The sequence below is a fragment of the Triplophysa dalaica genome, chromosome 21 (genome assembly GCF_015846415.1).
Source record: "Triplophysa dalaica isolate WHDGS20190420 chromosome 21, ASM1584641v1, whole genome shotgun sequence".
Classification (NCBI taxonomy): domain Eukaryota; kingdom Metazoa; phylum Chordata; class Actinopteri; order Cypriniformes; family Nemacheilidae; genus Triplophysa; species Triplophysa dalaica.
This window is the reverse complement of record NC_079562.1, coordinates 11,173,943-11,197,828: the sequence shown is the minus strand read 5'-3', so window position 1 is coordinate 11,197,828 and position 23,886 is coordinate 11,173,943. Positions and strand designations below refer to the sequence as shown.

General features: G+C 37.0%; 1 protein-coding gene and 1 long non-coding RNA gene across 2 annotated transcripts in view; one reads left to right on the top strand and one right to left on the bottom strand.

Annotated features, from left to right (window-relative positions):
- Positions 1–23,886, bottom strand: part of suclg2 (succinate-CoA ligase GDP-forming subunit beta) — a 95,650-nt gene that overhangs the window by 50,258 nt on the left and 21,506 nt on the right. The window contains exons 2-3 of the mRNA XM_056734921.1: positions 22,504–22,645; positions 478–577 (exon numbers count right to left, since the gene is read on the bottom strand). Coding sequence (XP_056590899.1) covers positions 478–577; positions 22,504–22,645 — 242 coding nt within the window. The remainder of the gene's footprint in view (positions 1–477; positions 578–22,503; positions 22,646–23,886) is intronic.
- Positions 18,035–23,886, top strand: part of LOC130410318 (uncharacterized) — a 44,660-nt gene continuing 38,808 nt past the window's right edge. Inside the window, exon 1 of the long non-coding RNA XR_008904995.1 lies at positions 18,035–18,169. This is a non-coding gene — a long non-coding RNA (uncharacterized LOC130410318). The remainder of the gene's footprint in view (positions 18,170–23,886) is intronic.

Genomic DNA, 23,886 nt, shown 5'->3' with positions numbered 1-23,886 from the left:
TATAATTTCATCTGTGTACTGAAAGTAAAGCTGAAAAAGCTTTAGTCATTGTTTAAAATGATCCTGGTATCAAAAATCGCACTGTGCTCATTTCCTAGATAAACACAGTAGCGTGATGTTTTCTCTGGATGATTCTTTTCACCCTGAACGCAGAAGTACACTACGGTGACAGTGATACACGACTCGGGCATTCAGTCATAAATCAGCCCCTACTTGAGGAAACCGCGTGGCTTTGTGCTAAAGTTTTTGAGATTGCTATATTTCACACGTCTCCTTCATTCTCAAGGGTTCTTGTTCACAACATTTTACAGTTTCTTTTACACTTATAATTTCTTCATTGCGACCGAAAGTACAAACAACAGAGGAATCCATCATTCTACATTTCAAGGACACCTGAAAATGTTGAGGGGAGCGTGACAGTCTTCATGGTGAGAAATGCCTTTAAGAGTATGTTTTTGGGTTTGGGCAGGCACTTACTCTTTTGTTAAATGCACTCCTCCCTTCAAGCCGCTGTCGAACACTCCTTTGCCTCTTCCTCCAGCTAAAATTTGAGCTTTCAGGACAATTTCCTTCGCTTCTACAGTAGGAAAAAAAATTGAAATGCGTTAGATGTTCAAGGTATTGAGGAAAATGGATTTTTCAGATGACATGAATCAGCTGCATATGATCCAGACACAGCTTATGAGATTCTTATGCGAACGATTCATTTTCGAATCATATAACTGCAAACATACAAACGTAACATACAGCTAAACAAGTAAACAGAAATATGAGTTTGCAGTGAGGAGTGTGTGTTTTCAGCAGTAATTTGATTTCAAATATTACGCTGATCTCCAAAGGCATGTTTTATGACGCATGTTCCAGAGAGGTTAGCAATTTTCCCATTATTTCTTTCAAGGAAAGAACACTGAAATGAAAGCACAAGGCTGAGGAAATAAGTCTCATGAAGAATGTTGAAGTTCTTGATCGATATAGCTGTGTAGAAATCATTGTATTGAATTTGGGGCCACATTGTGTAAAGTACCTTTTGTGTGACTTTGATTAAAAGAATCTCAGAGAAATTTGACCTATTTGATTTCTTAATACTATAATATACAGCTTTTGAAAAAGATAAGAGACCATTCCAAATGTTCATTTATTCAGCCTGTCTAGATGTATTGTGTCCATTCCAGTCCAGTGTCTGTTGAATTTCAATAAAATCAAACCTCAGGAGTGACAAAGTCATCCAAATACAACGTGAAAGACTGACAGTATGTCAAGACACATGAAAGCTGTGATAAAAATTTACATTAAACATAATTGTTTAACTTTGGCTAAATATACCTAGAATGTTACTGTTGTATTGCTTAAAAGTTAACATGAACTATGTTATTTGCCGAATTCGAGATCTGAAAAAAATACAGAGCACCTTTTCTGTTATTTGTAAACCTGTTTTCTGAAGTTTTCATTTAAATTAATTGCAAATAAATACAAATAAAAACATTATTTTTATTTGAAATTTGTGAAAAATATTGTTAGAAATTCAAAGAATGAAACAAAAATTATCATTTAACCTAAACGCTTACCTATAAATAGTACATTTTAAAATCTCTTGATTTTTTCTGCAGGTGTATATAGAGAAGAGAATTTGATCCATGTCACTTTTCCCCAGCAAACATCAACTAGAGTGTCATCGCTTTACAGGCTACAATCACGACATGAATTGGCACATGGTATAATGACTTCAAACCCATTAAGGACTTTATATGATCATAAAACTGTCATGACTGTGAAATTTAAATGAGTTCAAGTTGAAAAAAAGACGTTTCCTGCAGGCATCTGGAAATAAATAAAAAAGTGAAAAATCTGTTCAACATCAGGGAGAATGCAGCTACTGTACATGATGTAGATGACACATAGAGGAGGACCTTTGAGATGAAAGGGGTAGAGGAATAATATACAGGTGTTCTTTGCATGATTCTCACATTTGAGAGGTGGTATGAGAGCAAAAAATTGAATATAAAAATGGTAGACCACAGCAAGTGTCATTACACAAAGAAATAATTTCCCCATCTTCCCAAAAGAGGAAAAATGTGTTCCACCTCATGTGTCCTCCTTGATCGATGGCATACACCAACACTGTCACTCCCTGAGTATAACAGTGGATTAGTTGAAAGGTATTAAACCATTTATTTGATCCAATTAATTAAATATGATTTCTGTCAACACAACTGAGCAATTAAAATATACCGTTTGACATATCCCATTTCTCAAACAACATTAAAATAAGACTGCCAATAAGCAACCTAGCGTTCACTCATCCTTAGAAATGAAGAAATATCTCAACTCAACTCAACTCAACTTTATTTATATAGCGCTTTTTACAATTTTCATTGTTACAAAGCAGCTGTACATGAGACACATTTAATACAAGTATGAATTCTAAAGCAGCCCCCCCGGCCAGGCAGATAGTGCAAAACAATATGCAAACGGTGGTGAGGAACCCAAAACTCCCATCGAGAAAAAAAACCTCAGGGGAACCCAGGCCCAACCAGGGGATTCCAGTTCCCCTCTGGCAAAAGCTGCTGCCTCTGCACAAGCTCATCAGTGCTTGCACAACAAGGCTTAATACATAGAAGATCTCACAAAAGAAAATCAATAAATAATCGAGATCTGGTGATATCAGTATCAGTACATCCTGGAACACTACTACAGGCAATTCAGAAAAGGTTGTGTGGAAAAAAATGCCCATAGTAATTTGATAGGAAAAAATACAAAGCAACTCTAAATCTCTCTAATTGACTGAAGTCACTCATAATAGTGCGTACGTAAGGGACAATGTACATGGAACCGGTTGTTATCGCATCACACTTATGGGGCTTATTTCGTGATAACACCCTGCTGCTTGTGCATTATGCCGCTTATTACACGGCTATTTGCCACATGAGGAAAAAAACTGGACATGGAATGTGAACTAGCTCATTTTTAAAGAATGCAGACCTTCCGCGAGGAAAAGACGTTTACTTTCGGTTTTAAGGTAAGAAACGACGTTCAAATGTCACAAACAGGAAATTTGAACAACAACAATGCCGTAACTTGATGACGCTGTGATGGATCGTGGAATGATGGGATCTGTTTTCTTCAATCTACCGCTGATGGCCATCAATCAGACAGAACCTAGAAATCAAGCTAGCAGATGATGTAAAGTAATGAAGTTTTATAAATGTTGAGTATAATTGGGGTCTATAAATAAGAGACTGTTAGAACCTACATTCGCATTTGTTCACGACACTGTTGTCATGCGGTTTCTACGTCAGTTAAAGTTGTAACAAAGGGTAACGCGTATATGACGACTTTGACAGGCGACTGCACAGCACTGTGTCACTGTTTACAATGGCCATTTTCTCAGTAGTTGGAAACATTTCAGATTTTGTAAGTACTCCGCTGAACAAAATATATAACTCTGGCCTAGTGGTTTTCGAATATTTTACTGCAAAATTGTTACAAACTGTAACTTTAAAAGACATTTTTTCATTTAATTTTTGAACAAAAAACTATCAAAACGATTTGCTGCATCTGGTTTACCGTGTGTTATTGGTTTTGAGAGGTTGTTATCTGGGAATAAAGAACCTGCAAATATTGCAACAGGCCAATCAGAATGAAGCATTACAACGAGCCTTGTAATAAGGAAAAGAGAACAAGAGGTCTGGAACAACACAACCTCTCCATCCTCTCGAATGCTACACTTCGACCAAGTCCAAATGCTTCATCTTCGTCTTTTAAAAAATCTTTCTCTGCTTGAACAGAAAACTTGGTTATGCCTTTCAAGGGAGAACAACGAAAATGAGGTGTCCCAGAAATGTCCACAGAAAGTGTTGGCCTTAAGTCATTTTTTATATACTTTTTCACATTTTGCCACTCTTTACATACAGAAACTTAGAGACTAAACATAAAATATTATTGAGAGCAAGTTAAATCAGGAATTATTGCAAACCTGCTAACTGCAATGCCATGGCTCCAGCCTTAGTCATTGTTGAACAGCAGTTGTGCACTTAACTAGACTGTTGGCTTATATTGTGAATGTAAAAAGTTTTCACACTTTAAGTGCTGATTAAGACCCACTATCACCGCTACATTGCACACATACCACAACTCCTCCATTGATTGCAGTGCATACATTATTTATCACTGCCACACAGAGCTGATAACATTGATCATGTGTATGACCGTCAGGAAGAAGAATGCACAACTTGCAATACGAGAGATATGGAAGCCATTGGATCACTAAATCCAAACAAAACAAGTGAGGACTGGCTGGTGAGAGAGAAGCCTTAGCAGAACACCTCTTGTCCTGATAAGAGATCTGATAGTGTTAGACAGGAACACTACACTGCAGCACATGAGACTGAGATGAGCGCTACAGGAGACACAGATGAGAGTGATACAGAAAGAGGAGAACAGAGATGTACATGAATGTTCACTGGAAAACACTGACAGCTGGACTTGAAATGCTGCTCCACAGCTTTAGCCTTGAATGTAACACTATTAGAGAAAACCTGTAAATGACAACGTAAACAGAATCCAATGGTTAAAGGTTATTTCCAGCACAGTCAGTGCTGGTGTGTGAATTGCAGCAATTTGAATAAAACAAGAAAGATTTTATAATTATCTTGAGCAATGTGCAATGTGCAAAGTGGCCATTAAACTGAGAGAGAGAGAGAGAGAGAGAGAGAGAAAGCGAGCGAGAGAGCGCACATATGACTTGACTATAATGATCAAATTAAAAAATACTTATCAAAAACCGGCCTCATTAGAGAACAGTAAAGATATCATTTTGGCAAAAGGCTTATAACAAAGTTATTATAGACCTCCAACTTACAATAAATGAATGCATACACTGCCGTAGGAAGAACTAATATCCAAATTTTTATTTAAGCATTATGTCTAGATGTATTGTGACTGTTGAATTTGAATAAATCAAACAAAGTCATCCAACTGCAACGTGAAAGACTGACAGCATGACGCATGAAACCTATGTTAAAAAAAATCTAAGTTAACACATTGTTTGAACTTCTTTCTGAATACATGAACAATTACTTTTGTATTGCGTAAAAGTGAAAATGAACTTGTTTTTTGCAGTATTTGTGATCTGAATATACAGAGCATCTTTTCTGGTATTTTGACCTGTTTCTCTAGTTTAAAATCCAAATAGAAAAACAAATTGTGTTTGAAATTTGGGGAAAATATTATTTTCAATACATTTTCAATAAAAATTATTGGGGCTGATTTTGCTTTATAATCTCCAACTTAATCGCTATAATTAACTTATAGCTTGTTTTATAGACAAAAGAAAAGAGCATGTCCAAATATTTGGATGTGGATTTTAACCCAAGGAGAATTTCTCCGAGTAGATTTTTAAGCTCCAAATTATTATTTAACATAGACTCAAAATCTTATAGCTGACATACAACCCTGACCTTTATCCCTGGTCTTCCCTACATGTATAGCACAAAATGTCTTTAAACACCAAGTACCGCATTTCCATAATCTTTGTACATTATTTGCTATCCATCACATGTCAATTATCCTTAATTAGCCAGAGCAGAAGTGACTCAATTTCTTTCTCATGGATAAATGATGAGAGCAGCAAATTAAAAAGTGAAGGAAGCATGAGGCCTGTAGCTTTATAGTTTTACCATAAGTTTCTTTATTTCCTGCAACTTATTTTTTTCTATGCCAACCATACAACATAAATTCAGAATCGAATTCAACAGCTCCATCAAAACCATCACCGGAGTGACACTTCAAATGCCCTAAAAGACACTATACTGGCTTTTTGATTGTTTAACCTGAAGCTACACATCAAATCACACCATAAAATGATATATGAACTTCACAGAGACATTTATTTTCTCCAGGAACAGCCTCCAGACATAAGACATACAACACCAAAGCACATATTCCATAAAAAGCTAAATTTCCTCACCACGGAGGTATAAATACACACCTCATGTCTGACTGACTAACAACGACTAAATAAAGCTATCAGGTATTTTTAAATTCACACAGCCAATCAGATTGAAGCTTACCATTTTTGTACAGTAAGTTGTCACAGTACAGTATGTGAACGTGGGCATGCCATCTGAGAAGAAGGCTGGCCAAGTGATATATAAGAGGAAACACATTTTATAAGAGCAGCAGTAAAACATCATGTAAGGTAGTGTTGGCTGGCAAACATTAACGCTTTGTCTATAAGAAGACCGATAACACATCTTTGTGGTAAAAAGGACATTTTCTTTTCCATTGAACCCCCCCAAAAACTACTGAAAACTATTTCTATATAGTTACAACTATATAAAAGTCATATGTGACCCTCGACTTCAAAAGCAGTCATAAGGGTCCATTTTTTAAACTGAGATCATCTGAATGATGAATTAATATACTTTCCATTGATGTACTGTTTGTTGGGATATGACAATATTTGGCGGAGATACAACTGTAAATCTTTAATCTGAGCGTGCAAAAAATTTACATTTTGAGAAGATTGCCCTTAAAATTGTCCACCAGAGGCACTGTAGCAGGCCATTGCTAAGAAGAAACAGGTTTATTTTAATGCTCTCTATTGGCTTACCGCTGTAATGACGTTGTGGAGACCAAATGAACCCAAAAGCATAAATTCTAAGATATACATAGATACCAAACTTGAGTGGGTAATTCCCAAAGAGCGGCAGCAGCGTGTGAATGTGTAGATGTGTTTCCGGCCATTTATGTTCACGATTTTGCGGCATCCACAAATAACATTTGGATCTGTTTAAAGTAGGAAATGTATGAAATATCTTCACAGAACATGATCTATCATTTAGACCCATACAATATTTTGGCTATAGCTACAAATATACCTGTGTGACTGGTTTTGTGGTCCAGGGTCCCATATAGATTATTGCATTCATTTGACAATGTTAAACTATACAGATCAATTGTTTTGATGCACTTCTCAAGCATGAGCCAAATACTGTGCAGAGATGGGAGGGTAGAACAGCAGGCAGAAGTGATGGAGAATAAAATGAGCATAGTTTATTTAATAATCTTGGATGCATTTCAATGGTTGGTCCGAATAGAAACAGATTCAGCAGGTGTTATCATACTGTGCAAAGAACGTGAAAATTCACTACTTCACAGCACTGCCTTGTGAAAACCTTGAGACTGAGACAACAAAAACAAATTAGAACCAGAATTAAAAGATTGCAAAGGATTGTAAAATGCATAAAAATAAATAAATACAATGTGTCAATACATACATTACAAGGATAAGATATTTATATCTGTTCTACATAATACAAACAGAAAAAACTGTGTTAACAAAAGGTCGACTTTGCAAAAAAAATGCTTACATGGCATTTGTTTAATATACCATTTTATTTGCTCAATAATTAACTGAATGCTAAATGAACAGTACTCATTTAATTCCGTGTTTCATTCGCATTACTGTCATTTCATCATTTAAAATGAATAAAGCATTAAAATATGCCTATGAGCCACATCACAAAATAAACAATCTAATGCTTATTGAAGTGAAACATACGGTTTTGCCCCACATGTACGATAAAAAGAAAACATAAAGCTTGCATTGAGCCACAAATATGTTCGTACAGTTTCAATGGCATTAAAAGTAATTGCAATAATAGAGTCATCCCCATCGGCCTCATTCATTAATGAACACAAATCAACTTAAAGCTTATGTACCAATGACAGGAGTCAGAACATCAGAGCTGGGCCTTTCTTTCTGCTTCACCGTTTTTCTATTTCCCGTGTGCCTAATGTCTGACTGTGGACATGACTGCAGGGTGAAAAACGCAGAGGTGTCCTGTTGTTTGATATTCAGCGAGAGCAATGGGGCTACGGTAATAGGGTACGGGGCATAGCGACTGTACGGATTCAGACAGCCGAGAGAACAGAGGGGAGTCAAGATCCCTTATGTGTGTTTAATACAGTAAAGTGGGTCAAGAGGAAGAGAAGCATGCTAAAGAGATGTGGTGAGTTTGGCAAATATTAGAAAATGGAATATCTTGTGCTAACACAATTACAGGATGTTGAGATCTGTGGCCAATACAGTTGCTGCAATGACTGTAAATTACAGCACTATCTTAATCTTACCCACGCAATGGAACATAGTCAAGATTAACCCTCAATAAAAAAAATCTCAAAAATCAACGACTCAAATGCTGTGTCCACCGAGGCATTTCTGCCAGCTGACGGTTTTCAAATGTTTCCAATGACACCGCAATGTTTTTTTTAATGACCAGCAGCTGCCGTTCTTTTCTGCAAATTCAGCGTTTTTTTTAACATTCTGGGTATCATAGTAAGCAACGGGCCTCTCCTTGAAAACAAAAATGCCATTCAAGCACCCACAATCCACGTTTTCAGCCACTTAAAGATTATTAAATTGGTCAAGATTATTGTAGTTTACTAAAACTACAATTATAAAAATACTTTTCTGTTTACTGAAATTTAAATAAATATTGGCCTAAATATTCTATAAATATATATGTGTCAAAGCAATATGATGGGAGTTTTTTATGAGGTGTCTCATTCGTGTGACTTCGTATTATCTCATTTAGTATGATTTGACTCTGCCACATGTGACGTTTAGGGGCGGAGTTAAAGTTGGCTTTAAGCATTGCCTGGCCACCTCATACTTGCCTTTGCGCCTGTGATTAAAGCTTTGGGTGGGTGGGGCTTATAGCCACCTTATAAAATATGAAAAAAAAAAATCCTCTGATATGAGGTTAAAAATATATAAATGTATGCCAACACTTTATTTTACATTGCTCTTGTTAGACATGTTATATGTATGTATTGTAGTATTTACTATAAAGTTGGCATAATTACATGGAACTAACCCTAAACTACACCCTAATCTTAACGCTATCCCTATAGTTAGAATAAAATTAACATTGTAACACAAGACACTTAGAATAAAGTGTAACCACATGAACATACACATGTGATATGTGTATTGAAAGTCATGCTGAGTGACTTGTTGGGAATTCGTGTCCATAAACAAATTTGGTGACCTTCACGAACTGCAATGAAACTGGGTTGTATATAGCAACACAAAATATAACAAATTAATAATAAAATGACAATAGCATATTTAAATAAAATGGTTCTATCTACACAATCAAATTTTGTGCTATAAGGTTCTATCTGCACACAAGTTGACCAATCGGGATCAGCTTTCTTTGTCATGTGACCGGACTCCTCAGTGAGAGGGTAACATCTTAGGAAACAGTGCAACACAAAACAATGTTTAAAAGAAACCTTAAGGTTGACTGTTTCATTGATACTCTTGTCAACAAGAGCAGCTCAAACGTCAGTATTTTTATTTCTTTAGTTGAGGAGATAATTTTTTCTATATTTATAGACTTATACACTAGCCAGCAGTGTTAGCTTCCTAATACCGGTGTTTACATAGACTCCCATAATGCAGTTAATGCCAAATATTCAACAACGTCAAGAGTCTTGATTACAATAATAAACATTATTATGTTTTTTCAGCCATACTCATCTCTAAAAAGTAATTTGATCCGTCCCACCTTCTGTGGATAAAACATTGATGCAACAATTAGCACTGCCTTTTAATGCTTAACTTGAACAAGAAAAAGCATTCTCAAATATGAAATAAGTATGAAATGCTAAAACTTTAAAGCTCAATATCTCAAAACTACTCGGAAACGAAAGGCAACAAAATATGTCTTTATGGGTACTATATAATTTGTTGTCGGATGACCAACTGTATAACAGATCCAAACAAACTCATGACCTGCGTGAGCCGATCTGCTGCAGTGTTCTCCACCTTTTGACACGCTCGCCCGCTTCACCCTACACAGAAACAAGTCATACCAGAACAATGATCCAGTTCTACCTCCATCTAATGATCCCGGTGTGCTTGAAAACAGAGCAGAGGTTGATAAGAGTGCCACTTCTCCTGTCTCACTTTCAGTATGTGTTATTTCAACTTCAACTGTCACTATATCACGACAGCAGAGTTCTTGTTAAATTCATACACCTGCTTCTCGTCGCAATACTTCATAATGATCTCCAGCTTCTTTCAAGGTGTTACCCATGTGCAACAAAGGAAGGAAGAGGCCGGAGTTTGAGTACTGTGTACCCTCACGTACCATGTAAAGTGTCTGTAGATGTGTACAGTTTACCTAGACCTCTTCAAGCATTTTTAAACCGTACTGATATGAGACCACAGAGAGCCACACAATGCAGTAATATAAAAAAATCATTGTATGCTAACGTATATCATTATTTTCATGTAAATAAACCTTAGTTTGCATTTTCCAATGGTAAACAGATTACGGATTCAGGGATCTAAACATTATTCATAATCATATTAGCACTGTACAAAAAGTAAATGTACTCCAGATTCTCATCTGTTTAATATTATTGCAAAAAATCTGGAAGTCCTTAGCAGTAGCTAGCTGGATTTTAAAACTTTGTTTTAAACTCCTAACAAATGAAGTTAACAAAAACTAAATATGGACAGCACACTTAAGGGCCAACAAATTTCACCAGCCCGCATCAATCAAAGCCCAAAACTGCAAAACTGCCTTTAAAAATTATCACTGTCTCTCATAGACCCTCAAAATATTATCTATTTTTAGTATTTCAGACTCCGTCTCTAAGCATTTTCATGCGTTTTCATCATCATCTCTGTTCCTATGCCGTCTCGCTCTCCATTCTTTGCCCGTCCACAGCAACATCTGGCAACGAGAACATTGTGCCGCTGCAGGAAATGGTAAATCTGTTCACAGCGCCCTTGCGCGTGGCACATTAACCTCACCTCAAATCTCACCCACCCACATCAGTCAGGGCGAATGGAAATGCGCTGCTTGGATAGCATGTGAATGCAAGCGATGTAAAGCTTGTAAGTGCGCTTGCCTGTGAGAAGAAGAGGTGAAATGAAAATGTAAATTGTGGTTTGGTTTTGCACGGTGACAATAAGAAACTCGTGCCAGAATGGCTTTACACAGGAATCCAGGTGGGTAATGACAGGAGGGAACTTCAATGTACAATCCGTCTCTTCTGGGCACTGAAATCATGTATGTTCTGATGCATGCTGGGAACTCCGGGCGGACTGTCGAAATGATACTGCTGACTAATCGAAACTTTGAGAAAGCATACTGATGCTTTTTCTGAAGCTCATATTTACACCAAAGTCAACCCAAATGCCAGAGTATACTTGCTTCACAACTTACTGTGGCTGACTGACATGTTATTTCAAAAGCAGTTACCTACCAAGCCAAGGTGATTTTTCATGTCTGGTTGATCAAGGCAGGTATAATTGATTGTTACTACAGTATATAAACACGAGCCGAACTAATTTAAATGTCAACATTTTTCCTTTATGAAATCTTTGACCCAGCCATACTCAAAGGTAAAGCTTCCTGATCCTTCCGCGTCAATACTTCTGTCTATTTTAAAAGCACCTACAAGATACAGATTGGTTAAACTTGGTTTGCTTGCATGGTAAACATTCATTTTCTGAGGAATTAATCCAAGAGAGATTGTGCTGGCTCCCAATAAGCATATTTCAAGCTCACCAGAGGAGGCTGAAGTAATTAAGTGGGGAAGGTTTCCTCAGGGAAGCCGTGGGGATTTCATTACCCTTTCTGATTCATTGTCCCAGCACAATATCAAACGGAAAAAAAAGGAGAGAGGAAGAAAACGCTGTCTTTCATTCGGAGAGAGGCCGGCTGTGATTGAGCTGGAACGACTGTGTAAATTCGGGTGCTGTCTCTGACCCCTGGCTAGCTCGCCGCTTTATTCCATCCTCTGGAACACTCCACAAGCTGTCAACACCCATGTCCACGTCAATCAACTGTGCTGTCGTATCCCTATCTCTCCTCAGTTCCCTGATAAAAAGCAAAGCAATTGCTCAGATTGAACCGACTCACACAGCAAGAGATGCTGCCAAGAAACTGGGTGAAAGAACATCAAACTGTCTAAACAACATCAAATGATTCAGTGTTCACAACCAAAATGCAACAAAATTCACAACAGTGGCAACTAGTTAGGCATGGGAGGGTTTACTAATATTTGTGTTCAGGGTTTCAACCTAAATTTCAAGAATTTAATGGTTGTTATGGAAATTGGATTGGTTTTACTGGAAACTATAATGGTGTCTACTGGTATCTGGAATACAGCCCAAACACACTACAAAAAGGAATGTTGTAATGAAAAAAAGCTAATGCTATTTTAATGGTAACCATTAGAATTTTTGTGATGGTGTCTATTGAGTTTCTATTATTTTTTCCAGCAGGGCAGCCAAGCAGGCTACACATGTTTAGTTACCAGCCATTCAGAACTTCTTCTAGTAAAAAAATTGGATCCTGAAACCATCACAGTAATACTAATGGTTGCATTATGAGCCATTATCTTTTTCCAAAAATCCAAATTAAAATTCCTTTTTCGGAGTGTCTTTTGGGCATTTTTCCATTATTTAATTATGTTCTATTAGTTCCCATTTTTTTCAGATAACATCCCATCAATAGAATTCATCACAACCCAGTAGACACCATTATAGTTTCCATTAAATCCAATCCAATTACCATTATAACCGTTAAATATATAAAATGTTCTTTTTGGCAGGGTTCACCAAAATCAGAGCTTAAATATAAATGTATTTATCCACAATGTCCTCCTTTCCTCTTTCATCCTCATTTTTTTAACTAAAATTGCATTTTAGGTGTGTCTTCCCTATTGCCTCAATGCAAATGATCTGCGTATACAATCTGAAATGCACCATGTTTGCTTCACAGGCACTTGTAGCTCCAAACATTTTAATCACATGAGCCATACATGTCATGTGACTGTAACTTCAGAAAAAAAAGTTTTAGAGCACTTAAAAAATGATATTGATAATTGACATGTTGTTAGAAAATGGTACTTACATTACACAAAATTATAACCTCTGAATGCCAGTCAATACTTTTGCTCAATGGTGTGGTTATGGCATCTAGAGTATCAGCGGGGGATAAGTGCCGAGTTCCTGCATGTTTCTGTAGTTCACTTGGCACAGCATTACGTCCGAAGTCCAATTTCATGATTCGGATGTCAAGGGAACACATATATTGATAAAATATAAAGCTTAAAAGCACTTTAAGTCACTTTGAATAAAAGCATCTTGCAAAAACTGTAGTGAGTTTAACCTTATGATAATACATGATTCCACACCTACATAGTATACAATTTTATGCAATGTCACAATGGTATTATCTACTGAAATCTATATTATGTGACACCTTGTTCTTCTACGCTTGATAGAAAGCACCCGTTTTAAAGGATGGATTTGTATTTACCTATGCGGCAGCCTGTTGGAAAATAATACAGAACAAACGTGGCGTGGGAAGAGAACAAAAGCAAGTGTATTTCTCCATCTAAATTTGGTGCTCGATGGACCATGGAATACTTCTAATAAAACATGCAATTTAGAACCCACATCACTAAAGTAATGGTGTCGCACCTTCTGCTTGTAGACGCTGGCAGCACTGAGAGGTCTGGGGGCGTGAGGTATGATAATGTGCCATGTGTAATATCAACGCAGCCCAGCCGTCAACAAACTGAAATTACATTTTGATTTGTGAGCTCCCTCAAACGCAGCTTGTATTCCCTTTGTGTGCATTTGTACAATAATTCGAAAGGCATTTTTAACAACCACTACACAAATCATTTCTCCAATTACAATTCTTTATGATCTAAAACGTGGGGCTCCTTTTGTTACGATGAGAATTTTTGGCCATTTTGAGAGCCTAAACTTTCCATTAGGTATGGAGGGGTACAATTTTCAAGGTAATGTTGTTTTTGGGGAAAACCATTCAATAAATGGAAATACATATATGAATATATACAGCTAATGGGACAAATGGGTATAACGTATTTTATAGATGATGTATATTAAGTCTTCTACGATAAACTCTCTGCAAACAGTACACTGACAGCATACTAATTCAACAAATAATTGTTATAAAATATATATATTTCAACTTGAACTAACAATGAGCAGTATAGTATTCAACATGTATACATTTTTGTTAATGTTAGTTGATGTCAATACAATTATTTGTGTTAGTTCATGGAGCATTAACTGATGTTAACATTTAATTGTTAAAATGTATTGTTAAATGCTGAAATGAACATTAGGTAAGTTGTATCAATGCTGTAGAAGTATTCCTCATTGTAATTTCATGTTAGCTTATTCATTAACTAATATAAAAAAATACAATCTTATTGTAAAGTGTTACCATTTAAATACAAATGAAAATCGGTTGGCTAATCAACTAGTCAGTTATTCCATTAATAGTCAATGATAGTTACCTACTATTGACATGTAAGCACTGGACACCATAAGCGCTTTTTATATACCCCTTTTATCTGAGATCAGATAAAGCAACAGTGACGAACAGCTCTGTGCCAGAGAGAGCCTATCAAAGACATTCATCAAAAATCAATGACAGAACGAGTGAAAATGGAAATAAAAAGCCATCATATATAATGAAAGAAAATAAATGCCATCATAAATAAGTCCATTATCAAAGAGCCACCCCTGTCAGTTGTGAAAAATCATTTAATACAAAAGAAGATAAAGGATGTTTAAAAGGAGGTGGAGGTTGTGTGCCAACATAATAATGTTCCAAGAATGTTTAGTTTATAGTCAAGCTATTATTATTAAGGTTGACATAAGCAATTTAAACCCATAAAATGTCTGTACTACCTGACAGATGTCACTGAAATGGGTGTCCTGAGAAATCACAGGTGTCTCTGTGACAGCCCAGGGCTGCAGCAACGAAAGAAGAACATCTGAGCATGTCCAGTAAGTGTCTTTGAATCATATTACGTGTTCAGGTTAGTGGCCTTATTAAGTTAAGAAGATGACAATGGTAACGATATCTTAAATGTTTTTTTATGCAACATTTCTTTGGTTTGGTTGCCAGCACAATTAACTTTTTTCCAAATGTATGTAAGAGCGCAAAAATCTTACAACCTCACAAATTCAAACCAAACAAAATACAGTCATTGCTAAATTGGCTTAAAGGAAAAGTTCACGCAAAAAATTTAATTCTGTCTTCATTTAGTTTTTCAAAATCTGTATAAATATTTTTGTTCAGATGAACACAGAGAAAGATATTTTGTATGTATAAATGTAGGAAAGCACACAGTTCGGAGGCACTTTTGACTACCCATTGTCATTTTTCCTACTATGGTAGTCAATGGTGGCCAAGAACTGATTGGTTACAAGCATTCTTCCAAAAATCTTTCTCCGTTTTCAACAGAACCAATACATTTATACAGGCTTGAACAATACGAAGGTGAGTAAATAAAGACAGAATTTTCATTTTTGGTTGAAGTTTAATATTATAAACCCAATTTGCACAACATGCAAGTTATATGGCAATATATGTCTCAAAGACATTTTATTGCACCGGACAACAATATCATGATAGCAAGAATCATGATATATCTCATGAGGGGATGGCAGTCAGCTTCAATATCTGTTCTACACACGCCGTGCGAGCGGCTCTCAGAATAAGAGAAGACTCAGCAGATGGTGTGTATGCAGCAGAGTAGAGGGTCGGTGAAGAGACATATGGTGTGATGCCACTGATGAAGAGCTTTGAGTGGAGAGGTGTGAAAGAGTAGATGCTTTGAGGTCCTCTGAGAGCTAAAGCTGATGATTTCACCACAACTGGACTACGGCGATGGCAGCAACAAATCTAGACACCTACTTCGTCAATTCTTGTCTCCAGAGCAAACAAGTCGTTCTGCACGCAAATCACAGGTTTCATATGTGTGAAACTCTTAGAGCTGTGATGTTAATCTTGTGTTTTTTGGCACATTCCTCTATTGTTCACTGACTGTCTAATGCATAGAAACCCTAAAAGTGACAGTGGAGCAAAAAAAGAAATCTGTTGTATTTTATTCACCCTCATGTCATTCAATACCTGCTTATTGACTTTTTATTTTGTGGAACACAAACTAAGATATTTTGAGAAATGTCGCAGGTTTTGTGTCTATGCAATGTAAATCAATGGGGGTCGATGTTATTTGGTCACCGACATTCTTCAAGATATCTTATATTGTGTTCTGCAGAAGAAAGAAAGTCATACAGGTTTGACATGTGGGTGAATAATTGATGAGAGAAATTTCATTTTAGAGTGATGTATCCCTTTAAGATAAATGAAAGTAATGTCCACAGTGATATCAACGTGATGGTCTACTGTCATCGTTTAGGCCAGATCTGTGAAACTGAGGACACAACTTTGTATCCAGGACAATAAGAAACATGTCACAGATATAAAAAGGATGACAACCTCACGTCTGTGTAATAGTGTCATGATGAAAATGGGGCACAGGTGCGTTGTCCTTGAAAAGTCTTGAGGCTTCTTTTTTCAGTAAGCGATGCCCTGTTAATTATTCCCCATAAAGTTCAAAGCGGTCTGTGTGATTGATAATGCTCTCAAGCTGGATGATGTGAGAAAGCTGTTAAAAAAATATAATCAGCTGAAGATAAAGCATCGAGAGTCGATTTTTCCCTCGACGAAATGACTTCCTTGTCAAAAGAAGTAGCAAAAATAAGTAACTTCTGTCACCTTCATCAAATTTTCCCATGAGGCCACTATCAAAGTGTCTTCTCAAAGTTGCCTTAAATTGTCAGAGCGAACTGTTAATCTGGAGAGGCGAGTCAAGCCGCTCTGCATTATGGCACATACTTCTGCCTCTCACTTCTCGGGGTTGTTGAATGTCAAAGTAATTGAGTATGCTGTCGTAGGTTGACATACAAAAGTTACAGCCTCTCTAATAAGGGCACATGAGACTTGAGTGCCATGCATAAACCATTGCGGTTTACTTTGAATATTCATACCTCTCTGAAAAGTATTAATACAGCTCTCTCCTGTTAATTGTTAATCTGACTCTCTTCTTTCTGTCATTTCAAACAAGCTCAGACTCCTGAATTAATGAGCGAAGAAAGGGAAACTAAAGGTTTGTGAAAGAAGCGCATTAAAGAAACAGATGTAGAGTAACAGAAAGAACACCTGCAAGGCTAAACTAAGCCAGACTTTGGGATTTGTTTGCCTGTCTGGAGCAAAGAGATCTACAATAGCTGGAGATCAGGACATGTTCTTTATGTTCATCTCAATGGCAGTTGCTTGGTTTTGACAGAACGGCATTGAAGTATATAAGAGTCAATCATGTAAAAGTAAATCCTCATTAATATAAGCTTTAATGGATAAAATAATGTCTAAATATGTCACTTAACAATTTAAAAGTATTAATAAGCATGTAAATAACATAACATTACATTTAAAATGATATGATAATTTAAAGTAAGATAATTGTGAGATATATCTTTCATGGCCCATTATATTATAATTCAAAATATATACATAGCAAAAACAAAACAAAAAAAAGTGAAAGTAAATTTTAAATTACTATTAAAATATACTTAAAAGTATATTTTGTAATTTAAAATGTAAATAATATAGTGAAAGTGAACTTTCATTTACTATAAAGTTACAATTAAAAAAAAATGTAAGTAAAAATTTGTGAAAGTTAACTTAATTTGTCATTACATTATATTTAAAAAATATATTGTTTTAAATAGAAAGAAAATGATTGTGCAAGTTAACTTTCATATTCCATTAGATTATATTTTAAAAACATATTTTTTATTAAAAATGTGCAACGGCGTTTCATGCATTCTGACTTCTTTGACTTAAATGTGCCGTCTTCTCATGCTTGACATGGTCAACTTGTCAAAAAACAAATTGGAAATATGACGTAGTACTGCTCTGCTCGATACACTCCCAAGATTGAATAGGTTTGGGAAAAAATTTTTGGACATGAAAAACTGTTGTGTAACAACTTTTCGTAGTCCCTTATTGGGCAATTCTCCGGGAAAGCACGCCATGCATCAACCTGCCAGAGCGTGGGAGAGCAGGAGAAGGAGGATGTGCACACGTCAACCAGCTGGAGCAGAAGAGAAAGAGCACTGGGTTCGCAAACTTCAGCTGTGTTTGTTTGTTATTTAAACGGTGGGTATAAAGCTGGAATTGGAGATAGATGGAAACTGATAGATGGAGGCGTCCCAGCGCTAAAAGATGACATCAAACAACTGCACGTGGTAAGTGAAACTGAGTCACATGTCTGTGTTTTGTTGGAAATGGGTGCGCATGCTCTTTAGCTCCGTCCCCACCACCGCACGCATGCAAGAGGTCAGGTCGTCTGTTACGGAAATAATCGTACAGCTGTATCTGTCATTTATAAATGTGATCAAACTAAAGACTCTATGGATATTTGAAGGGTGCAATACTATTCTATTAGTACGCAAGATTATATAAATAAATCATGAAGTTAACTTTTAATTTTAATAGCATTGGAAAGCATTGACAATTCACAATAGACATCAATGGAAAACAATGCCTACATTTTAGAATCAGATGGGTGTAGTTACATTAGTAACCACCAGGGGCTAATAGGGCCATACTAACCAAGTACACCATAAATAAGGAGACAGAAAGAAACGGTTGTATATTTCTCCATCTCCACCTTACAGCGCACAGTCCAAGTAGGGCTGCATAATGCAGACAGTGAGAAAACCATTCTGGAACATTCTACAGGACAAATCCATCAACATTTACCCAGCAGATGTATCTGTCACCAGGAGCTACAGGAGAAACAAAACAGGCACAAATAATTCATCTTATTCATTGGACTTCTAATATCAGAGCAAGGCTTGTTGTGCGAGAATCATGATAGAAAAGCAACAAAGTAATGATTTACATTTGTTCTGCTTTCATGTCTGAAACCCCTGTTTAAATATAGGGGTTATACTAAAACCTGCTTCCAAATGCTTCACAACACTTCTCCTACCCATAAAATGTCCCTTTGCAGAAGTAAACACACTTTTGTTTTATAGATGTTGAAAATTCTCGTTTCCCCGAACACTCCTCCAAAAATAAGAAGCCCTCTCCAATTCCCCAACCCTTCACTCTTGGGCAGATCTCTTCCTCTTAAATAGGACGAGAACACGCTGGAGATAGCCTGAAAGACTCTTTCTATGGATGAGCGGTGATACGGTTCTCTCATTGATTTATTGCGCCGTCTCAGTTCGTTGGAAAAAAGTCTCTACCAATCAGAAGTCAGCGGCAGCATATCTTAGCTATGCTGCGTGACCCCACTCTCACCATCCCTCTATCTTTCTTGCCCTCTTTCAAACTCACTTTATCTCTCGTCCTCTCTCTCATTGTTACTTGTGGGTGTGTGTGTGTTTTAATGTGCACGCGTGTGTGTGTTTTGGCAGCAAGCGGAGCTGCATAATCGAGTGGCGGTTGGTGACTGATGAAGGCGGCATCAGACTTGCCTCTCTGACAGTCAGATTACTTAACGGCACAGGGGGTTGTTTAAAATGGACAGCCCTCCTGCCTCCCTGCCAAACACACGGCACACTTTGGGGACAGGTGTGGGATCATTACCGCACCGGCCTGCGGTCGGTCAACAAATAAAGCAAAAACATCAACAGAGTGAAACACTTTCAAGGCCAGATGCTTTTCTTTCATTCCTTCTTTAATGTTTTCTTACTAACGTGCCACCCGGAAGTTTCTTTCAGTTTATACGGAAAACACACTGGTTTGTGCTTTGCCGCATGGGCTGCTGGGTACACTGCAAAAAATGACCTTCTTACTTAGACTTTTTTTCTTGTTTTCCAGTGAAAATGTCTAAACATTCTTAAATCAAGATTCATTTTCTTGATGAGTAAATTGACCTTAGAAAATAAGTCTTGTTTTTGTAAAAAAATATGAAATTTCAGTGAATTTGTGCTTAAAACAAGCAAAAATATCTGCCAATGGGGTAAGGAAAATAATCTTGAATTAAGGTTTACCTTTTTCTTAGTCACTCAATTCAAGATTATTTTTTGCAGTGTAATAGTGCGCTGTGGAATCCACCCTCGTGTAAACTCGGCAAAAGTTGTGTGGACAAAAGGGACAAAATCTAAGTTTTTTTAGTGAGGTCAGGGCCACGTTTAGGAAGCACATGATTGGGGAACAGTAGCCAGGTTTTCATTACAGATTTGCACAAAACTTATGCAACTTATTTTCTAAATGTAGCTAAAAATAAATAAATAACGGCATTAACCTTAAACAATGTCATATAACGGAAATGTAACTTTTTCATCTCGCAATTAGTCATTCCCTCCAAACTTCTTTAGGTTTTTGATAGGTTGTGAACCAACTTTAGAGGTGCATACCGCTACCTAATGTGATGAAGTGTGAAGAGGAATCTCGGTAGCACTTTATTTTACAGTTCTGTTTCCCATATAGATACTGTGTACTTATTACAGTAAATATAATAACTGGGTAATAACTAGGTACTAACCCTGAACCTAAACTTGTACCATGTAGTTACCTTTTATTACTCAGTATTTTTTAGGCAAGTTCACTGTAAGTACACATACTGTAAAATCAAGTGCAACCGTAATGTTTATATATATCCCTATATTCTTTATATAAACCCACTGTTCCTAATAAATTTCCATACTGCACTTATTAATTTTCCTGCGTTTGGACTATCATTAATTCATTAATTTCAAATAAATAAATTAAATTAATTCAAAATTAATTTTTATCATGATCATAAAGTAATTGCCATAAAAACGGGTGTACACTAACAAGTAAAGAGCAGGTGGTGATTGATTCATTAGAGATAAACTCAAGTCTGTACCAGTTACATTTTCCATGCTTGTGTTTGACCAGAAGTTTCTGTCATGCCTCATTTCCTGATTATAAGGGGGGAAAAAACATATATTTAAAAATAAAAATGTGTGGGAAACTGGAAATGAAGCCGTATCTTAAATAATGTAAATCTTTTATTTAAATTAATATTCATAAGCGCTTATATACTTAAACGTTCATATACTTAAGAACTGTACATACTAATCATCAAATAACTACACAGACAAAAAAATCCAATCCCAGTTGAATATCTACAAACATCTTCAAAACAACTTAAATTTATTTGCAATTTTAATAAAATAGCAAGTATTAAGATATTAATGGATATATATTAACATTAGTTTCCATCAAAATTGGAATTGGTTTTTAAAAAACATTAAAAATGTCTTGCCTACATTTAAAGCTTGATTAAAAAATATTTTAAAAGGGATAGTCCACTGAAAAACTAAAATTCTGTCATGAATTAATCACCCTCACTATCCCTATAAGGTCATTTCAGTACTAAAGGCAATTCATGGCAAACTGTCATGGTTTCACAACTTTACTTACTTATAATGTTTTAAAGCATGTTTAATGAATACTTAAAAAACATACAAACACTGATTAACAAGCACTTTTTGCAGCGCAAAACTTTTTAAACGTATCACTGCAGTGGATACGGGTGAGCAGGAAGCAGTAATGCGCAGAGATGAGATTGAGCTGTCAGCTGAATTGCCGCATGGGTAAGTGGGCCTAACTGCGGTGTGGCGTTTTTGCACTGGGGAGAACAGCTCACTTCACTATCGCAGTCAGAGAAATCCTTCACGTCTCGCTTGGTCGCCTCGTACATGTCACTCGGCCCAGGTCGTGCCCTACCCCACCGGGACCAGGATGAACCACTGAATGTGCTGGGCTGGAAATGCCGTTTCGCAGTACATTTCCAAATAAAGTTTAAGGATTATGTCGTTGTCTTTCCTTCGCGGCGGACCTGAGAAAGCACTGGGGTTCCTGAATCTCATTTACAAAACCCAAAAGTGTATTTGAACGGAAACATTTTGGCCCACAAAGAACTAAAGTGGAAGGCGGAGACATGGCGCACTAAAGCCCACTTCTGTACAATGTAATAATCTTGAGATTACAGCTGTGACACCTAACCAGCGTCCAGTGTGTAACGCACGTGAAACTAAAGTATCAGCTCACCTCTCGGATTTAGCTCGCTTTCTGCGGTCAAAGTCCAAACGAAATGCCTCCTATGGAAAGATGTGTGTCTCCCCAAAACAAAGCTCAAATGTTTGGATAGCAAGCAATAAAAGCGCATGAGAGAAGACAACGCATGCATGCATGGCTGAAACATCAAGGGAGCACCAAACCATGAAAAATGGAAGAAAGTAAAGAAATACGAGATGATCTTCTGTTCTATTGACCCCTGAAGGCACATCCACCACAATAAATAAAAACAAAACACGAATGCTTTGTATCCTGGCCACAGCTATCTTTTTCATTGGTTAATTCTTGCTCTCTTTATAGCGTGGGACGTCTGATCTCCGCATTAAGCACCAATTGAGTTAACAGATAAACATAACCTCATTAGCATGTTATCAATGAAGCGTTATTCATGTAATCACATTGTCGGCTATCACTCAAAAAGCTATTAAAGGCAACTCAAAAAAAAAAAAACAGCACTGCTGTCAGAGAATTCTCCGCAGCGTTTTAGATACTTAATAGGGAGGTGTTAGGAAATACTTACTGAGTCTCCGGGCAGCTTCCAGGGCTTCAGAAGCGGTGTCAGCCACCAAGAACCGCTGCACGGCTACGCCACTGTCCTGCATGAGCTTCTTGCTCTGGTACTCCTGCAGGTTCAGCCATCTTCTCGGGCTCACCCTCGACAACTATAAAAAAAGACAGAACACCGTGTTATTAACACTGAGCAGATAAATGGTACACATTTCCTGCCATGGATACACGGCGCTAAACATTTCATTTATCAAATAGATTTTTTGGCATTCATTGTAATAGAGCAGATTCATGGCCATTCTTTCTTCGTTTCCTTTCAGGGTTTCTCAACCTTACAGCTCGCAGCTGGTTTAATATCCACACGTACTTTCACAGTCACGTCCTTTGATGAACATTTAAATGCGATAGTTAACAATAATCCATAAGACGCTTATTAAACAGACAATTTCCCATTATGCACTGCTGCAGAATTACACTGAGACGGGTTATCAGAGCAGCACTGGCTGTTGAGGAGTCTACCGGTGCTAAATGCAGTCAAGCACCTGATTAAGTCATGCTTATGAACAACTCTCCATGGCTTCCGCTAATTGAGCATCTAAGCGTCTCTATGGAAAATAATGAGGGAGCGTACCAAAGCTGGCAGCCTGTGAAGGAACAACAGGAACGTACACTAAAAAGTGTACAACTCTCAGAAGTGCACACTAGAAAAAGAAAAAAAACTGAAACACAAGGTGCAGACAAAGAACGCTCACAAACTTCCAATCCACTGGCTAACTTAATCTCCGGCACGAGTTGAATGATGCACTGCTCTCATTCTCTGCAGGGTTCCTCTTTATCATTTCACTAGCATACATCATAGTGTACCGTGCGCTGGGCTACACTAAACTAAATAAAGTATGATTCATCATATCATTGCATTTGATGCTCCCATCACATTTCTCATAACACAAACCCGAATTTAAATGGATATTCTTGGTAGGTTTAGTCAAAACTTTAATATTGCAGTGACAATACCATTTTCTGACATTGCCTCCATTGTATAATAAATGCTCCCTTACCAAGAGCAGAAGGTAAAATTTGTCACAGCCTTGTTCAGGCCATCATATAACATGGAATACATCGTCTGTTCAATATCCAACATAGAGTTTTATGATAAAAAGAGCAGAAAAGTTTCATGATGTTACAATATAAGGGTTAAAATGAAGTAATCAGGGCTTGACATTAATGTTTTTGCTCAACCTGCCACAATGGCTAGTGGTTTTCAAAAGTTACTAGCCAGTAGTAGCCACTCAGCGTTGCCCCTAGCCACAATTTTGTTCCTGGGAAAATATTTTATTTGACAAAGTTGACATCGAAAACTGACCACCCGAATATAAGAGCTTTATTCAACATGCTG